Source organism: Acomys russatus, chromosome 12, assembly GCF_903995435.1.
Source record: "Acomys russatus chromosome 12, mAcoRus1.1, whole genome shotgun sequence".
Taxonomy (NCBI): domain Eukaryota; kingdom Metazoa; phylum Chordata; class Mammalia; order Rodentia; family Muridae; genus Acomys; species Acomys russatus.
Window position 1 is genome coordinate 19720270 of NC_067148.1, and position 19892 is coordinate 19740161.

Below are 19892 nucleotides of genomic sequence, written 5' to 3' on the forward strand. Positions count from 1 at the left end.
GTTCTTTTCTTGTCTTTCAAACTGGATCACAGTTTATTATACGCCAACTGACTTTGCACCTTCTAGATCACCCAACACTTCTGGCTTTATTTTACAAATGGATGACATTATAGTACTTTTCCCTGAAGTAGGAACCGCCAATTTGGGCAAAAGCTATTACAACCTCTCCTATAGGGTCTGTTTTCTCTTTGTACTTTGGTGAGCTTTTCAAAGAACCTTTGGTAGTTATTATAGCTAATCTTTCAAAGCATACTGTTGCTTGACAGCTAGGACATGATGGTAAGTTCCAAATCTCAAGCCTGAACACTCTTCAAGGTGTCAAATCACAGATAGAACTTCTAACTCTTCCCCACAGACTTTCACATCCTCTAAGAGCTCACACTGGCCCTAGCTGCTAGGGAAGTTCCTTTCTGAGAGGAAGCATCAGTGTTAAAGCCTCTGCCTCCTAGGCACACAGCCAGATCTACTCTAAGAACCTTGAGAATGGCCAAGATTCAGGCATTCTGAAGTATTAGGCCCTGTTCACGTGGTTTACTCCACTCCTCCTCATTAATTCCAGTAGGGAGAAGTACCAAGCAACCTTTTTGTCTAGAGACACCTTTTAAATATTGGTAAACATTAGACATAGTATCTTAGTTAGGGTTATGATTGCTGTAATGAAACAGTGTGACCAAAAGCAAGTTAGGGAGGAAAGGGTTTGTTCAGCTTATGCTTCCACACCATAGTTCAATCATCAAAGGAGGTCAGGAACTGAAGCACGGCAAGAACTTGGAGGCAGGAGGTGATACAGAGACCATGGAGGAGTGTTACTTACTCGCTTACCCAGCATGCTTTGTTATAGAACCCAGGACCACCAGTCCAGGGATGGCACCATCCACAATGGGCTGGGCCCTCCCCATCAGTCACTGAGAAAGTGCCCTAATGGCTTGCCTATGGCCCAATCTTATGAAGGCATTTCTTCAGTTGGGGTTCCTTCTTCTTAGATGACTCTAGCCTGTGCCTGGATGATATACAATTACCCAGTGCATGTACTGAAAAGAGTCCTTCAGTTTCTTCTGTGTGTATTAATGTCTTCTCCTCACTTCATTCCACTGTCCTTCTGAGACTACACAGATGGAAAACTTCCAGAGGGCAGATTACTTATTTTTTTTCTGCAGTGTTTCACACATAGAATTCCCCCCAAAAATGTTTGCCAAGTTAAAAAAAAAAAAAAACAAAACTACAAGCAATTTGACAATTTTTGGCCACAATTAATATTCAAATATAGTGCTTTTCAATAAACAAATGTCCAGGATATTCATACTGGCATCTATGAATATATTATCTCAATTACCTAAGCAGAATAAACCTAAAACCAGCAAGACCCAGTACTAGGAATCACACTAACCTGGTTTACATGTATGCTTACCCCTCTTTGGAAAGGACCACATGGAAAATCAAAGTAGACATAGGAATGCCAGTTTTAATAAAAACATATGTCTGAATATTGTCTCCAAGAACAGAAACTTCAATTCTGGTCTTGAATCTATAGCATTGACAGGACTTTTATTCCAGTGTTGATACCCTGTAAGACCATTTTACCACAAGCTTGATATTAACAGGGACATCAAGCTACCACCTCAGTGGAAACCTCTCATCAAGCTATAAGAACAGGAATGTCAGCAGGAAGGGGTTTCCTTGGTTTCCAGATGATTTTATAATGGGATATACTCTTTATTTCCTAGTGCAGAACTTCATTTCCCAGGAATATAGTGATAAAGCACTCGCCTAGCAGGTTCAAGTGCTGGTTCAATCCCTAGCACAACAGAGAACAGAAACTTTTGAGATATTGTCTGCATCACTAGAGGTGTGACAGAGCTGTTCTTCCTTTAAGTCTACATAAATGGAAGCAATACTTGTTCTATGATTTTCACTTTCCCATCACATAACTGTTAAATTAGGAAAACAAAGAAATAAACCCCCTAACACCTTATTTGGGGAATTATTAAGTCAACTGATAACAATATTGCCATATGAAAAGCTTCCATCACCTGTAGCTAATGCATGCTTCATTGCTTAACTCTAATTCTTTGAAATGTAAGCAGTGGCAATTCTACTTACTTCTTCATTTTGAGGAGTTGGGAGTGGTCTTTCTAAGTCCAGGAAATCTAGTGGTCTCTCACTGAGTGTGAGCACACGTGGTGGTGTTTTCAGTGCCAGAGGTTTAAAGGGAGTGGACTGGATAAGGTCAAGATCTGCTGGTCTTGAAAATGAAACGTCTTCATTATTTCCTAGGAAAAGGGAAACAAAAGGAATAGAATTTTCACAGTGGTGCTTTTTATCCTATCAGATACCTACCCAACAGCGGTAGTTTCTTTTAAGCATTTGATACTTCACAAATATTTAACACCATGGTGTAGAAATTACTATATGTGTGTGACCAAAACAAACAACTCAAGCAACCTGTCTCCAAGTACACAAAGAACTCTCACAACACTGAAAATTTCAAATTGGCAAAACATTTGATGCTTCACAATGTGTTGGTTTGAATGACAAGTATCTCCTGTAGTCTTGGTCATTTGAACACTTGTTTCCCTGTTGATGACACTATTTGGGGAAGTTTTGAATGTAGGGGCCTTGGTGATGGAAGTATTGGGGGAGGTTAAGAGAAAAATGAGATAAATAGTCTTATTCACTATCCAGTGTTTTCTCCCTCTCCCTGTCTCCATCCCCTGGCTCCCTAGCCCCCCATCCCCAATCTGCTTTGGGCTTACAGTTCAAACTGTGAGCTCTCAGCTTGCAGCTCCAGTCACCATGCCTGTCCACTGCCATGTCTCACCAAGATAACGGTGATGGACTTTTTATCCTTCTGGAACCATAAGCCTAAACAAATCCTTCCTTCTAAAGTTGCCTTGATCGTGATGTTTCACCATGGTAACAGAAACAGCTAACACCAAAAGTCAGTCAAAAACACATGCGCACATGTTCAAAATTATCAGTTACCAGGGAAATGGATATAAAGCAACTAAAACTCCCAAACATCACTGACTGAAATGTGGCACAACATCTCTAATAAAATTTGTCAACATTTGAAAAAGTTAAATATAACTTATAATATAGCCATTTCATTCTAGGAACATGAAGATCTATGGCCTTCTAAAACTTTGTACATGAATATTCACATGCACGCAGAAAGAAAGCAATACAAAAGCCCATTATGTCTATGGAGGAACTAAAGATAATGTACCCACACATTATTTAGAATAATGTACTATTATTTAGCAGTTAACTGGAATGAACAGATAATATGTGCAACAATGTGAAAGAATCTCAAACTCTACAGTAGCCAAACGAGCACAAGCCTTGCAATTCCAGCACTTGGGAGCCAAGTCAGGAGGATCCCTAGTGCCTCCCGCGTGCACTAAATCTGTTCAATATAAAAGCAAAGTGAAAAGCAGACTGGGTTTGCTGGGGCAGGCCTGTAGCTCAGGCAGTTCAGAAAGCCAAAGCAGAATGACTGGCAGGTGTAAGACCTGTAGGCTCTGCAGGGAAAACTCAAGGGTAGCATGGAAAACGCAAACCTGGCCTCTTGAATGAAAAATACTGAGGGCTGCAAATAGAGGTCAGTGGTACAGAATTTTCCCAGAATGCACAAGGCCCTAGCTTCAAAGATCAGCAGGTGAGGAAAGAAATAGAAGAAAAATTACTCTTAGCAAAAGAAGCCAGGCAAAGCAGAATATACTGCAGGGCTCCATTCATACGAGATTCTTTTTGTTTGTTTTAAAATAGTTTGTTTAATTTTAATTTGTGTACGTTGGTGTGGGGGGTGTCAGATATTGGAGTTACAGACAGTTGTGAGCTGCCATGAGGGTGCTGGGAATCGAACCCGGGTCCTTTGGAAGAGCAGGCAGTGCTCTTAACCACTGAGCCATCTCTCCAGCCCCTCATAGAAGATTCTAAGACAGCGGCTGCTGAGAGTGAAGGAATGGTGGAGAAGGGGAACAGGAAGCTTTCTGAGGTGACAGCAATGTTCTGCATTGGACTGTGGGGGTTAGATACATTTGTAAAACTTGTGAAAATACCTTTTCTCAATGACATTTTGAAAAACTGAAAGTGTTTATACAATCAAGTGTGAGATACCTGCAACGACGATCCTCTCTGGGACTTGCATGATCACACTGGCGTTCGGAACTCCTTCTTGGAACCCCTGTTCCAGGTCAGCGTTGGGCGGTGCTACTTTTAGTTTTTCTGGGACCCTCATCCGCTGACTAATACCTTCAGTGTATTCCATCTCGTACTGAATTCGGCTAATTTCTGCCATCTCAGCAGCAGTGGGAGAAGGAAATGCGGCCCCACTCACCCTACAGAAGGAAGATTTTAAGATCAGGATAACCGAGTGTTAAAGAGTCAGCCTCCTCTATGCAGCGATGTTAGAAGGCAAATACCGTACAGTAGAAAGAGCAAAAGGAAGCAGCTTACTTGTGAGTAAAAGAAAAATAAGGGATCAAAGAAAACACCGAGCTCAATACAAGCTTCTGGCTTATCTGAAAATGAACCCTAAGGTCAACCATTAGGTGTAAGCTCTTACAGTATTATACCAATGCACACACATAAACATTCTGTGTGCAAGCAGATGTGCATGCTCCTTAAAACTAAAAAAAAAAAAAAAAACAAGCCTGAAATAAAATTTAAAAAAATCCCAGTCAGAAGGCTAAGAGAGAGGTAGAATGCTTGCCTATTATGCATGAAGCGTGGTTCAATCTCTAAAACTGCAAAGGAAAAAAAAAATCCTAATTATATATAAGAGTGTTGCTGGACTTTACAGCAATGCAACTGCCATTGTAAATGAAATAAAGCCTTTCAATAATGAAAATCAGATTCCAATGGTAAATAAGGCCAATGCTCACTTTACAAAAAAAAAAAAAAAAAAGGATAGTCTCCTCAAAATCACATAATGCAATGCAAGTCAAAACTTTAAAAAAAAATTATTTATTTAATTTTATGTGCATTTGTGTGAAAGTCTCAGATCATCTGGAGCTGGAGTTATAGACAGTTGTGAGCTGCCATGTGGGTGCTGGGAACTGAACTCAGGACCTTTGGAAGAACAGACAGTGCTCTTAACCCCTGAGCCATCTCTGCAGCCCCCAAGTCAAACTTTTCACTGCACATGAATCTGACGACTGAGATCTAATGAAGGCCAGATACATGGATTACATTAATGAGCCCTTAACGCATGCGCTCATTTTAAGGGGTTAATTGTTCACATTCTTAACCTATGTTTTATATCATATTTATACTCGTAGTTTTGAGAAGCGTCAAACTCTCTGAGGGAAGAGTAGTACAAATGCATTGAGTAACCTTCTAAATTAGAGAGGGATCCATGATTCCAAGGAGATGTAGTTGAAAGAATGTTGCCCCCAAATAAAAAATGCTAAGGAAAGCATAAAAGAGCATGGTTAGCTTATGGCAAGCAGCTTTTAAGCTACTGTCTGTCAAATCTATAATACCAGCTCAACTGAAAAAAATGTCACTGACCTTCCTAGTGGTGTGTCACTGCCCGTTTTCTTACTCATTTTAATAGAGCAAATACACGTCTACAATAGCTATTAAGTACTGCTACCCTGAGTAGTTTACTTTACACAGCAACTCCCCTAAGATCTGAACTGTTTTTGGAGGTGTACATAACAACACGGACACTGCTTTCCAGCTGTAAAAAAGAAAGAATAGAAATCAGTATTTCAACAATTTATCTTATAAGAGAACTACGAATAAAAGTATTTACTTAAAATGGCTCTATTGAGAAACCACATTTCAAGTGTCCCAACTGTCACTCAACAGTACCTTACACGTCAGAAAGACGGTTTTAAGCATAGTCCCCATTTCATGACTTCTCAATTACAATTCAGTGAAAGTTATATTGTAACATACAGAAATGTGAAGTCAGAGAGGGAGAAGGGTGGCTACCAGAAAACTCCTCTAATCATATCCCAACAGGATATGAAGAAAATGCAAGGGTAAATGTATTGAGATTGCCTAAAAATTTGATGTGTAAGTGTTGGTTTCCTGAAGAGGAAGCCAAATTACATTAAAGTCCTAGCAAAGTTATTATAAGTCGGGGACAATAGAACTCTAAAGATAATATAAATGTCTTAGTCACAGAGGCTATTTTGTGATTAGACTAAGATTATGGCGATACAGATGTCTTCATCATCACTTTTTTTTTTTTTTTTTTTTGTAGCCAGAAACATCCCCAGGACTTTGAGTACAGTAGTCATTGGTGACTGTATAGTGTGCTAAGCCTAGATGGATTATGACTGCCAACCAGCTTTTTTTTTTTTTTTCTCCCAAATGTCTGCATTTTAAGGAATTGACATGCAGATGGCTTAAAGGCTAAGAAAACAGAGCCAAAGAGAACATTTTACTTACAAATGTGAAACAACGGGCTTGCTATTTGGCACTATCTGCTTCTGTGCTTCATATTAAATCCTTAAACTGCTCCAATGCACATGTGCTAGACTGAGAGCCACTTTTGTCCCTGAGGGAGAAGAACAGTGACTGAGAAACTAGATGATACTATTATTAGAGATTCAGCTGAAAATTCTTCAAATAAAAGCCACAGAGACATACAAGCTTTACACTAAGAAACAAAAAGATAAACAAAGACAGAACATTAAGGTTACCTCAAGTTTTAGTGTCACCATTGGTTCTCAGTCTGTGGGTTGCACCTCTTTCACAGGGGTGGTATTACAGATATTTACATTATGATTTATAACACCAGCAAAATCAGTTATGAACTAGCAACAAAAATAATTTTATGGTTGGGGTCACCACAACATGAGGATCTAACTGTATTAAGACTTATTACTACTGCCTCAGCTTTTACATTTTATGTTTCAATAAAACAGATGAGCTCCTAATTAGTTTTCTTCCTCATTAAACTATGGTACTTCAGATATTCTTTGGTAACAAATAGACTTCATTTGGGGTAAGGTTTTTCAATCCACAGGTTCTGTCACATACTTGCTGTATATCTCAAGACCAAATCCCTTACACTCCTATCTGATATCCAGGTCCACTTTCTGGGCTACACCCAAACATCTAGAGTGTTTATCAACTTTGTCAGGGTCCCATATATTACATTTAATTTCTTCTTTAAACTGCAATTAATTAAAAAACAACAAATCTATTTTTAAAGAAATATTTAATCACTACCCTAGAATCACAAACTTGCTATACACATGTAAGTTTATGTAACAAAACAAAACTATTTTAAAAATTAAGTCAATGTAAGAGCTGATAAAGTTCTAAAGGAAACAGGCAAAAACCCTGAGGTACACAGGCAAAGGACTCCAAGGAGCTCAGAAAAATGACAGCAAGGATTGGCAAGGGACATTGCACAAAATTAAGTTTCTGAAGAAATTAAGAGTGGAGTCTACAGACTCTCTGTTGGGTAGACACCTGACAGGGGAGTCATAGCTAGAATTTTAGAACTCAAAAAAAATTAATAAAGAACCCCAATCCCATATGTATTAACAACAAAACATCCACAACAGTCAGGACAGAGGGACAGAAAAAAACTTGCAGACCTAAAATGTGGCAGCCCTATCAGGCAGGAAGGGAGCCAACACACAGTTCCTCCCTGAGGACAGCAATTCAATAAAAAGCGTATGCTCAGAAACACCACGGTAGAGCTGTCTCAATTCACAAGCCCTCGAAACCCAAAATTAAACTTCCGACCCCTCCTTAAACAATCTAATTGCATGCTCAGAATACTAAATAGGGCTAAGCCATGCTACTTTCCCTAAAGGTTTTTCTTTGGGGAATCTCATTAGTAGCCAGCGGGACTGAGGGAGAAAGGGGTGGCTCTCACTGGGGAAAATAGGCACTCTCATTCACTGTCTCCCAGCGGGAGGCCTGCATAGCTCTATTGGGCACAAATAACTTCTACAATTAGAAAGCGCCACCAATTCAGAGAGAGCGCTGCTGCTACTCTTCCCAGATAGTGCGCCCCGCTCCTAAGCTAGTGGGACTCGGGCGCTGGCTTTTTTTGGTTGGTTGGTTGGTTGGGTTTTTTTTTTTTTTGCAATGACAACAAGGTTTTTGCAAACGGAGGTCGGGGGTACTAAAGGGGACCCGGAACCTTAGCTCCGCGGGCCATCGGGGAGGGGTGAGGCGCCCGAAAGAACTAGCTGGCATCGCCACCAGTGAAGGATGCTTTGGCCAGCTCCGGGCCTCCCCAAAGGCCTTTCTTTAATGACACGGATTTTACACAAAGAGTTACTTTTAAATGGGGACAGGCTCAAGGTCATACTGTGAAGTGCGTGGGGCCGTGGAAAAGATGCTCCAAAAAGCCCAGATCCTAGCTCACAGGCTTTCTTCCGTTTCCTAACCCCAAACTAATAATTGTTTTTGTTTTGTCAGTAAAATTCGACTTCTGTGCTATACATAGATCAAGAGGCCGGGGCAGAAAAGGTGAAGAAGCTGGTCCCAGATATTTGCAGGGCAAGGCCTGAGGACAGGCCAAAGCGGGGGGCCGCTCCGCCCGGCCCGGGAGGCGGGTGTCACTGTCGCGGCGCTAGGCCGGGAGCCCCGCTTGGGGAGACTACAACACTCACCCTGGGCCCGCTGGAGAGTCCCCGGAGAGAGGGCCGCCGCCCGCCGGCTCCGGGGCGCTCGGGCGAGCGCTCGCAGAGGCCGTTGGCGGAGCGCACCGAGGCGCCCGGGAAAAGGAGCGGCGGAGCGGCCGCGGCGGAGCCGGGACACAAGCGAGAACGGCCCGGACTGGCCCCTTCCAGGAGCCGTAGCGGAAGTGGGTGCCTGTCATGTGATAAGGAAAGGGCGGATGTTGCGCTCAGGCTCGTGAAACGTCGATAAGGAGCCATCTTTGTTGTGGGCAAAGCGCTCCGCCTCAGGTGATTCCGGGTGAGGGGTTTTATGTTTAGAGTTCTTTTAAGAACCTCACGTTTGCAAGGTAAACCAGTAACCTGTTTGTTTGTTTGTTTAGTTTTTCTATACAGGGTTTCTCTGTGTTATTTTGGTTGTCTTGAACTCGCTTTGTAGACCAGGCCGGCCTCTGCGTCCCAAGCGCTGGGAACCACTTACCTGTTTTAAAGGACTGCCTGAATAAAAATTCTCATGGTGGTCCGTGAATCTGCACATATAACTAAATATTGGGTCAATTCTTCAGCAATCTGATTTTGATTTCCCTAAAACTTACAAATTAAGAATCAAAAAAAAAAAAAAAAAAGAATCTGAATTGAGTTTGAAAATAGTAGCTGGGAAAAAAAAAAAAAAAAATAGCTGTCAGAAATCTCTTTCAAGTCTAATCACCCAACTTGTGGCTCCCCTCTAGAAGAACAAGGTGGGAACGCAGGAACCAGGCTCGCTTATGAAAGGATAGACCAGAAGCCCAATCAGCAAATAAGATGTGTGCCTCGACGTACACAAACAACCTAGCAACCTTATCCACGGTTTCCCGTCCTTGGAGTTCAAACAACCAGGGTTGAAGAATTTTTTTCTCTTTCAATTCAGTCATATTATAGTTCCGCCTGGTGGCACACACCGGAAGTCCCGGTACTGGGGGCTTGGGAGGTAGAAGCGAGAGGTTCAGGACTTCCTGTATGCAGTGAGTGGGAAGCCTGTGTCAGTATCTGTATCAAAACCACACACGTCCTTGTGGTCATTCCTTACTAATAGAGTATAACAGATCTATATTGGGTTAAACATATGTAATCTAGAGACAATGCCAAGTGTTTGTGAGGATGTGCATAGGTGCCCTGCAAGCATTAAGTCATTTTATATAAGAGACTTAACCACATAAATTTGGGTATGAGGTGTGGTTCTGCAGTCAACCACAAAGGAAGAGTATTTACTCCAGTAATGTAGTCTTGAATCTAAAAATGTTCTAAAGCCAATCTTTGGTTCATCCCTATAATCACAATACTTAGCCAGAGGTAAGAGGACAGGGTTGGGGGGGCTGGGGATCAGGAGGGGATGGGAGGAGTTTCAGGCTTGCCAGCGCTACACAACGGACCCTGTCTCAAAACAAAACAAAAACAAACAAACAGAACCTCAGATGATACTCCAGAAATGTTACCCTTTTTCAAAATAATTTGGCAAGTTTTTTGGGTTTTGTTTTGTTTTTTGTTTAGCTTTTCATGTTTTTGAGACAGAGTTTTCTCTGTGTAGCCTTGGCTGACTTGGACTCGATTTATAGACCAGGCTGGCTTTGAACTCATAGGGATCAACCTGCCTCTGCCTCCCCAAGTGCTGGGATTACAGGCATGTGCTACTGTCTGAATTGCATTTTTGTGTGTCCTTCCTAATATTGGTGCAAGATAAGTAAAATTTCCCTTTACTGTCCCTCTTATGGCCTCAATGGGCCCCCAATTAAATTGACACAAACCAGCAGGTGGACAGGAGGGACAGGACACATGCAACCTTACTTAATAATTTTGGCTTGAATGTTGGAGTGGGAAAATGAAGACCCGAAGAAGCTCTTGGGATCAGAAGTTGGCTGTCACATAAACTGTAAAAATGTGGGAGGATACTTTTTAAGCCTCAAAATAATCTTTATTCCAAAGTGGCCAGCGGTGGGTGGTGTGTCCTGCTACTTTACAGTGACAAAAATCCTTCTTTATGGGTAGATTAGGTGACATTATTCTGTCATCCGAAGTAGGGATTAAGCTGGGTAGACCATATGTGGTCAAAACCATTAGCCTTCACACTTCCGAAATGTTGCACATTGATTTTTCTTCTGTCCATAACTCTTTCTTTTCAAAGTCTTTTGAAATAACTTTTAAATAAAGATGCATAATTCAGTGATCAAACCCTAGTCTTCTCCTGTAATCCCGATTTGTTCATTTTTCATCTGGCATCATATGAGTCTATTAAGTAAGACAATGTTTCACAGAATGTCAGAGCACCTAATGGTGTGGCACAGACTTCAGGAAAATACAAAAAAGGTATGTGGCAATGAAGGGTGTTTCCCCGACTCACATGGAGAGTCTATGCCTTTTTCTGTGTTCTAGGTTCATGGTGGGTCTTCCTTTTCTTCTCTCACTGATGTGGACATTTCTATTTATGACTTAATTTGTCACTGGCTTTTTCTACAGCTTCATAGTATATAAATCCAAACATCCTCATTCATTTAGTTTAGTTTCATCCTGATTCATGGTTCCTAGCCATTTCTGCATATGTTTCCCATTAGGACTTAAACCCTAATAAGGTTTTTTTTTCTTTTTTAAATCTTCCAACTAATATTTTATTTATAAAGAAATCCAGAAAGTACCAAGATTAAAATGCGTGTGAATAAGTGATATTGTTTCTGAAATAATTGTTTATCACACAGCTTTGTTTCTGACAGTCAATTTCTTATAGTCACATCATTGTAAGGATTCCACCTGAAAAATCTCTTCTCCTTGGATGTCCTCAGCCATTTGATTCATCAGTGATGCTGGCTGTGGGGAGGACTGCTTATTTGCCTGCTTCTTTTTTAAAAAATATTTTATTAATTTATTCATATTACATTTCAGTTGTTAGCCCATCCCTTGTATCCTCCCATTCCTCCCTCCCTCCCACTTCCTCCCTACTCCCCTCCCCTATGTCTGTGACTGAGGGGGGACCTCCTCCCCCTGTATATGCTCATAGGGTATCAAGTCTCTTCTTGATGACCTGTTATCTTTCCTCTGAGTGCCACCAGGCCTCCCCATCAAGGGGATGTGGTCAAGATGGGGCATCCGAGTTCGTATGAAAGTCAGTCCTCACTCTCCACTCAACAGTGGAGAATGTCCTGTCCATCGGCTAGGTCTGGGTAGGGGGGGTCCAGGTTTACTGCCTATATTGTCCTTGTCTGGTTCTAATAAGGTTTTACATCTTAAACGTTTCCTTTTTTCAATTCAGACATTCTTTCTTCAGTTACTGTCCTTCAGTTATGGCAAGACATCAAGATTCAGAATACTATAGGTATCTTTTGCTATCTTAATTTGATGATTATTTTGGGTGAGAATGAATATTAAACAGTAGCAGCTTTGATATTCTTAACTTCAAAGTTGTCCATTGTTTTTATAGTCACTATTGTTTTTATAATCTAAAATAAACTTATTTCCATTAAAAAAAACCCAAAGACCTGATACAGTTGTTCTTTCAATTTTATTTTGACAAAACAATAGAACTTTAGTTATATTTAAGAAATATTAGTACATTGTAATATATCATAATTTTGTCAGGATATAACAATATAAAATATTCAATATATTTTAAATACATCTCACTTGGTTATAGAAGAAAATATTAAATTAAGTTTAGTGGTAGTAAGTTACACTTGAAATATAGAAACCTTTGTAAAATTAGCAATAAAATTCAAATTTAAACATTTTTAATAATTTTATAAATAAATTAATAATGTTTATCTTGCAAAACCAAACAATTGACAAGTAGTTTTTTGTTTTTGTTTTGTTTTTGTTTTTAGCACACTGTGAAATTCCAAAGTTGAAGCACCAAATTTAAAGCAAACATTTTGTTGATCAAGTTAGAAATGTTGAAAGACTTACTTTTAGTTACATGGCTTTGGCTGTGCTAGTAGTGAATGCCACCTATGCATGGGTGGCCTTGGAGGCCAGCTGGAACCCTTGGAGCTGGAGTTACAGGCAGTGGTGAGCTGCCTACCTGGGTATAGGAAACTGTACTCAGGTCTTCCGCAGAGAAGCCAGCATTCTTAACCACTGAGCAATGTCTCCAGCCACATACGAAGTTAAAACAACTTTATAATGTAATCATCAGCATCCAGAAGGCGGTATGCACGGGCTGTATTCTAATGGTCACTCAGAAGTGCAATCGAGGGACCATTGATCAGGCTGCATCGGGAATTACCTGTCTTCCTCTGGAAGCTGAATGCTGATAAGAGGACAAGAGAAGAAAGAGGCCCGTGGGCAAATGAAGGGCAGCCGTTGGGCGTCAGCACCGGTCTGGTGGGAAAATAGATTACCCTGGAAGTCACCTGTGAGTTTCTGAGAGGATGGTGGCCAGTGTCTTGGATGATTGCCTGGTGAGTAGAGTGCACCAGGGTCTGAGGAGGGGTTTCAAAACAAAATTCCAGGTGGCTGAGACAGAAACATTGCAGAGATTTGGGAGCCATCCTGGGCTATATATATTTCTGGGTTCCACTTACAGTTTCTAGTTTTGCAGGTTTAGAATGTTCTGGAGTTGGCATTTAGAAAAAGCTCTTGGCTGCTGTTCCTACTAGGGGATTACAGCGGGCAAGGAGCTTAGTCCCTTCTAGTCACTGCTAGGGACTGGGACAGTAGGATGTTTTTCAAACATAAAAAGTTAGGTGAAGTACGTAATTGAAATGAGATGTTGCACATCTTAGTTCAGGTGTAACAGTGTCCTGGCAACAGTCACATGAGTGGTGGAGAATGAACCCTTGTCTGTGCTCTCGGGTTGCATTTTCCAATACAAAGCGGTTGAGCTTGCAGCACCAGCCTGAAGTTAAAGATCAGCACCATCAGTTCCACCTCAGTGGATCAAGAAATGTAGTCAAGGCTTTGCCTCACAATGCCTGGCTTCAAAGAGTCATCAAAAAAATGCTACAACTATTTCACGTTTAAAATGTTACTGTTTTCTTAATATTTTTTTCTAACTTTAACCTTCTGTGGTGCCTAAGAGAAGCCACAGGCTTGAACTTAGCCTGGGTGTAGATCTTATTTTAAAATTTCAAAAAAATTTTTGTGTATATGTTTATGTGGCTGAGTGTGTGTGCAGGGGCCAGAAATGGGCATTGGATCGCCTGGAACAGGCCACTGTGAAACACTAGGTATGGGTCCTAGGAACTGAACCAGGGTCTCCTGTAAGAACAGCAAGTGCTCTTAACAGCTGAACCAGACCCATAGTTCATATTTTTAAACCTTTTATCAAGCCTGCTGATTTGTGATGAAATACAAAAACAGTGGGGAAAAAAAAAACCCAAACAAAAAACAAAACAAAAAAACCTGGGGAGAGCTACACCCATATATGAGACTATTTTTGTTTGTTTGGTTTTGGTGCAGGGGGTGGGGGTGGGTGTCTTGCATGTATGAGAGACTTTGCACAGAATAAATTGCCTTCTCTGAGATTAGATCAGAAACAAGTCTCTCAGTACTCCCTACCACCCGCAGCATAGTATATGGGCCATAGTTTGGTACTGAAGAACATGCTTACTAAGCTGAATTAAGTAAACGGGAATGTTCCAATATCTTTAAAAGCAAGTTTTAAGACATAGCAGCTGTGTACAATAAGGTTTTCACCCAGTGGTCTCTCTCCACATGCTTGGTGAGAATATATAACATAAACGTGTGTTTGTGTGTGTGTGTGTGTGTGTGTGTGTGTGTGTGTGTGTGTGTGAGGGGGGGGAGGGAGGGAGAGGGAGGGAGGGAGAGAGAGAGAGAGAGAGAGGAGAGGAGAGAGAGATAGAGAGAGAGAGGAGAGAGAGAGAGAGAGAGAGAGAGAGAGAGAGAGAGAGAGAGAGAGAGAGAGAGAGAGAGAGAGAGAGATCCAAAGGAAAATGTAGACGATTAACAAAGGAACAAATCTATAAGACCATGTTATGAACTGTTTGGAGCAAAGAAAAATATGTGGAGTCTGATAAACCAGCAAGTGCCTCTATTCTTTCCTGGATTATTGAACTACTGGTGAGATTATTTAAGGTCAGTGTTCATAAGAGTGGGGATAAAGTGCACATCAAGTAAGTAGTGTCCTTGTCACTTGTGAGTACATTGAAAGCAATAAAGAGAAATGTTTCAATGTAACATCCTTACTAGTAAAAGTTAGTTCTCTAAGGGCAAGCGGTTAGCTCAGTTTGAATCTCGTCAACAAACAGAAAACAAAACTAGAGTTCGTATCCAAGCCTCTATGACTCACTTTGGGAGGCTTCCTTTGGTCCTCGCTTTGGGCATATTTAAATGAGTCCTGGAGCATCCCGGGCTTCACCTGTCCTGGGCTCTCAGGCCTTGTACCACCTGACAGGTCTGACCCTCCAGTTCTTTTCATGGTGTGCTCAGCTTCTGTAGGCCCCATCTCCTTCTCTAGCTGAAGTCTCATGTCTCAGGAAGCAGACCAACCTCCCTAGGTCAAGAGGGGGAGCCAAGGAGCACATTGTGGATCCACTGGGCCAAATCCCTCTTACCCTGTAGTTTAGACTTCACACAGTGTGTTGGGTACAAGCGGAATGTGACATCAGTTAATATCTGTGAGAAGCTGTTGCCTTTCCACAGGGAACATTGAAACCACACAGATTTGAGACCTGCATCACAGACTAACTTGAATGAAATGCCTTCTTGTGAGGTGGAACTCCACCCTACTAAATCCTCACAGAACAACAGTGTAAAACTAGAGAAAAAGGCTTAGATAAATGCATGTTCTGAGTCATGATTTTGGCATATAAGAAAGATGAAAATGTGGTTCTGTTTTTGATTTCTTCAATGTCTTTTCTTCATGCACACCTGACAGCGGCTTATGATTTTCTCTAACTCCCCGGCTTTCACAGTTGATGGAATAGGTTTTCTGAAATAAACACAAATGAACAAGCTTGTTGATTGGTAGATAAAAGGGAATACTTATTTGCTTTGAGTTTTGTTAGTAAGTATTGTAGCCAATTTTAGTTTATTACAGAAACATCTCCCTTTATAGAAGAGAATTTTTGAAATTCTCTTGTGTTTGCATTTATACACATGTCAACATTTTATAATTTCATTATGTTTCATTGTGATTCATGGACTACAGACTTTCCTGCAAACTTACAGATCATTTTTTAATGAAGACTATTCCTTCCCTTTAAATACTCATAAGCCTTCTAATACATTACCTTAAGATTAGCTAGTGTTTTTATTCAGTACTTTACTATGAACCCATTATGTGTTGAATGTGCTTAGAGAAGACAAAGTCATGTGTACATTTGGTCTTTAATGACACAGTGAGAAATAAAGCTACTCATCGACTTGAAAAAACCTCTAGCCTGGGAGTATGAAGATAAACAGGATTCCATTGGCAGTCCTGAGAGAGCTAATGTAAGTGCATCCACACAGAGGTAAAAATAAAAAGCAGGTACAGTTCTTCAATTGAGTTTACCAGGTTAAGGCCAACACTGGATAGTTACCTGAACATTCTTTCTGGGTTTAATGAAGCCAGCCAGAAACTATAGGAGTTCGAGTAGTAGTTACACGTTCCTCGTCCATGGCACTCTATAAATGGGCTGGCTCGGAACTCCTCCAGGCAGGAGCCAGGCGATGCGAGTGCTTGCCCAGCACCCTCTGAGCCTGCGCTGGTGAACTAGCACAACAAAAAGACCTCAGTGAAAAACACTGCCCATTGGAGCTCAATGCAAGTGTTCCCACATTTTTGGCATGGATAGGGAGCAGTAATATTAATAAACAAACAAACAAATAAAACCCCCAGAAAACTCAAATTTATTCCCTTTGATCTAGATTTGCTAATGCTCTGGGCGTCTTCTAGGAAGAACTATAGTTACAGTACAAGATTCTATAGGCAATACTCATTACTTGAAATGTGCTAAGGTTTTTCTTTTTTCTTCTTACCATAACGAAGGAAAAACCTTTCCAGAGAGAAACCCAGCCATGGGGACATGGCGGGATAGCAGTAGTTTGACTGTGAACAGCTATGGCCATTGCGGGACCCTCGCAGACGGTGCATCTGCAAAATGAAACCAATAGTACGACAGCACCTTTCTGTCGTTATGTTCCCTACGAGTTAAGTGATTCACCTGACCCTCTTCTAAAGTGAAGGGGTTGAGCTGTTACCTGCTAATATAGGGTTCGAGGGCTCTGCCAGTAATTGGAGCCATGTCCATTGGCATCAGAGCTGGTGTTGACAGCCAGTACGAATAATCATTTCGTGATGCAAAATTACATACATTATTGATGTTACAGAACAAGAATGGCATTGTGGTGAATCGCTGCAGGCAGCTGCCCAGAGTACCTAATAAAACATGAGGCTGAGCATCACTTCCAGTAAATTACAGTTATTCTGATTATTGTTATTATTTAGAAACGGGGTAATTATCACATAACCTGTGGCAATCCTGGACCAAAAAAATTATTTGCAAAATGTGATATTGTAAAGCTTTAGGAACGATGGAAGTGAAAACCTCAAATAGAAAAGCAGCCCTCCCTGCCCTATCAAGAATGCTTCCCACAGCCCTTTCTAACGCGCTTGGAGAGAACTTGGGAACTGATGTTGTTCAGTTGGGACAATGTCTTTGCTTCAACTATTTCCAGATATTCATAATAGCAAATAACCAGAGGAAGCTTTAGAAAAAATGAATTTGAAGATTAAATAAAGAACAAAAGATAGGTGGTTGAGGTTAAAGTTGTTGGCATTGACCGATCTAGGTGGGTTCCCTCTAGCTGTTTATTCATCAGGATGAAAACTCAACCTTGGGCCACAGTTGCTCTCTCAAATACACCAGAAGATGCTAACATTGTTTACAATGGCGTTCAGAGGAAGCTCCCATCCTACATCTTACACTCTGTATCATAAGGTGACAGGAAACTAGAACCTTACCAAGGTCTTGTCCATGTGCGCGTTCATTTCCTTGTACAAAAAGAAGAGAAAACCCGCTATAGAGGGGCTGTGTTCCTTCAGGACATGAAGGAATGGCCACTGTCTGACTGTGTCGGGTAAAGATGAAGCCTCGAACTCGTGTCCCTGTGCCAGGTGTGCCCCTGTCTCCAGCTTTCCCCTTTAAACCTGGTAATCCATCCAATCCAGGTGGGCCTTTGAAAAACAAGTTATACATGTTGCAACAGGACCAGACTCTCAAGCTTGTTTACCAAAGTACTCTTTTTTAAATGTGCTTATGTAAGCCACGAATAGGATAAGGAATCTTAGGGAACTGTGGGCTGTAAGATGGCTCTGACAGTTTGAATCTGAGATGTTCCTCAAAGGCTTATGGTTTAGAAAAAATTAATTTGAAGATTAAATTAAGAACAAAAGACAGATGGTTTGAATCTGAGATGTTCCTCAGAAGCTTATGGTTTGAACGCTCAGTCCCTCCACGGCTGTGGCACTATTATAAAGGCTCTAAATCCTTAGGAGTGGGGCCTGACTGCTAGAACTAGTCACTAAGGGTCAGGCTTTGAAGATTTTACTTGCCAGTAATTCTAGTTTTCTATGCTTTCTGACACACCAAGAGGTGAGGACTGCTTCTGTTGTCACAAACTAAGCTGTGGTCACTGCTGTGCCTTTCCTATTGGTGACAAACCCTTCCTCCCTTAAGTTGCTTCTTTTAAGGATGTTTATCACAGAGACTCAAAAAATAACTACCATGGATCTTAAGCAAAAGATGCTTTCTAGTCTATCCATGGCAACTATAAAATGATTAGCTGAGCACGGCAGAAACTGGAGGCAAGATTTCATGCTAATGTGCGCTATGCTAGACTATGCTGCATCACCATGGGTCTAAGCTTGAATCCTTGCATCATTCTTATGAGGCCTCTATAGAAGTTGATTTACTCAATAAATCAACTCCCAACACAATTTGTATTGTAGTAGTGTTTGCTCTGTTTCTTAATAATTAATCCCACATAGTAGCCTGTGCTTGTTCTCACTTCATTATAAAGTCCAGGTTTGTTCATTAAAAATGTATAAATTAATAGAACCATTAAGAAAAGCATATTATGAATGAAGTCAAACAGGTTGTCCTCTAATGTAGATTCCAGCTATATCAAAAGTAACCTCAGCATAATACTACAATTAACATGACAGTACCATATTTGAATTGAAGTGTCTAACTTAGTTGGGGATTCATACTTGGAAGTTATGCCTTCTTTAACAAAGCCAGTAACCTCAGGTGGTCAGACTTTCAGTATTTTCCAGAGGAGTGCTTGAGACTTTTGCAGAAGGTAGCTTAGATCCAGAGTATCAAACTGACATTCATAGCTTATACCCTACATAGATCATTATATTTAAGAGGCCTTTTTTATAGAACACCTGAGTTGTTGACTTGTGTTCAAAATTAGTATAGTTAAAAGTCAGCTTTGTTAAATAAGGAAGCCAAGAATAAATAAATAAAGGAAGGAAGCAGTGTTGTTTTATCCATGCCAAGGTAGTACTTAAGAAAACAAAACAAAACCAACAGAACAAAAATCTCAGCATGACATGCCACTGTTGAGAGCCAGACCAAGCCAAAGCATTCCCTGACACCCTCGTGTGTAGAGAAGGAACAAAGCTCCTGTAACTCAGAAACATGCTTGGCAGAGTCAGTAATAGCTGGAGCCAGCCCCCTCCCCCACCATGAAGAAGGAACACAGTTTTTTCTCTAAAACCAGGTATGTGCTTGGCAGAACTGTAATAGCCTTAGCGGAGCTGTGGCTTAGGATCCTGAGAACCCAACTCTTCCCACCCTAAGGGCCTATGGCTATCAGTCCTGAGGCTGCCCTGTACTCGGTCCCTGATGCCCTTGAGATACCCTGTGTTCTCCTTGTGCAACATTGGTTGATTTAGCTTCCCCCTCTTCTTCCCACTGTATGGTACCTGTCCACGGACACTGTCCCATTCCTCCCCTAGAAGCAGTACATTAGATGCTGTACTTCTTAATTAGATTCCCTGGCATAAGGCAGAGCTTATGCAAGATCTCCCAATCCCAAATTTTCTATATTCTCATCTTCTGATCTGGCCCTTCCACTTAGGACCCTGTCACTGAAGAAGCACTTGCCAGTCCAGGTCATATTACTCCTCTAAGAAATTGTTAGCCAACTAACTTTTGTAGGCAACTAAAAAACAATTTGCCTTTCCAAAATAGGATACCAACTGGTGACTCAGCAGCTCTATTTGTCTTTAGCCAAAAATTTACACCTTGACTAAAAATTAAAAGTAAATCTGCCCAGGGCAGAATGGACAGTGTATTCCAGTCATCTGTGATT

At 41.0% G+C, this 19892-nt stretch overlaps 2 protein-coding genes across 18 annotated transcripts in view; both read right to left on the minus strand.

Moving 5' to 3' along the window:
* Mff (mitochondrial fission factor) overlaps positions 1-8755 on the minus strand; it is a 28282-nt gene extending 19527 nt beyond the window's left edge. For 13 of the 17 annotated variants that reach the window (XM_051153988.1, XM_051153986.1, XM_051153984.1 and 10 more), the window contains exons 1-3: positions 5515-5620; positions 4120-4340; positions 2101-2270 (exon numbers count right to left, since the gene is read on the minus strand). In XM_051153988.1, the coding sequence (XP_051009945.1) occupies positions 2101-2270; positions 4120-4340; positions 5515-5552 (429 nt within the window). In that variant the 5' untranslated portion in view covers positions 5553-5620. Of the gene's footprint in view, positions 1-2100; positions 2271-4119; positions 4341-5514; positions 5621-6405; positions 6515-8594 lie in introns of those variants that run through there. The other 4 variants (XM_051153989.1, XM_051153978.1, XM_051153973.1 and 1 more) reach the window with 2 other exon arrangements.
* A 5720-nt stretch (positions 8756-14475) lies between these two features.
* The window catches only part of Col4a3 (collagen type IV alpha 3 chain), a 122097-nt gene continuing 116680 nt past the window's right edge, over positions 14476-19892 (minus strand). Inside the window, exons 48-52 of the mRNA XM_051153995.1 lie at positions 17533-17745; positions 16770-16947; positions 16548-16662; positions 16109-16281; positions 14476-15516 (exon numbers count right to left, since the gene is read on the minus strand). Of these exons, the coding sequence (XP_051009952.1) occupies positions 15432-15516; positions 16109-16281; positions 16548-16662; positions 16770-16947; positions 17533-17745 (764 nt within the window). The 3' untranslated portion in view covers positions 14476-15431. The remainder of the gene's footprint in view (positions 15517-16108; positions 16282-16547; positions 16663-16769; positions 16948-17532; positions 17746-19892) is intronic.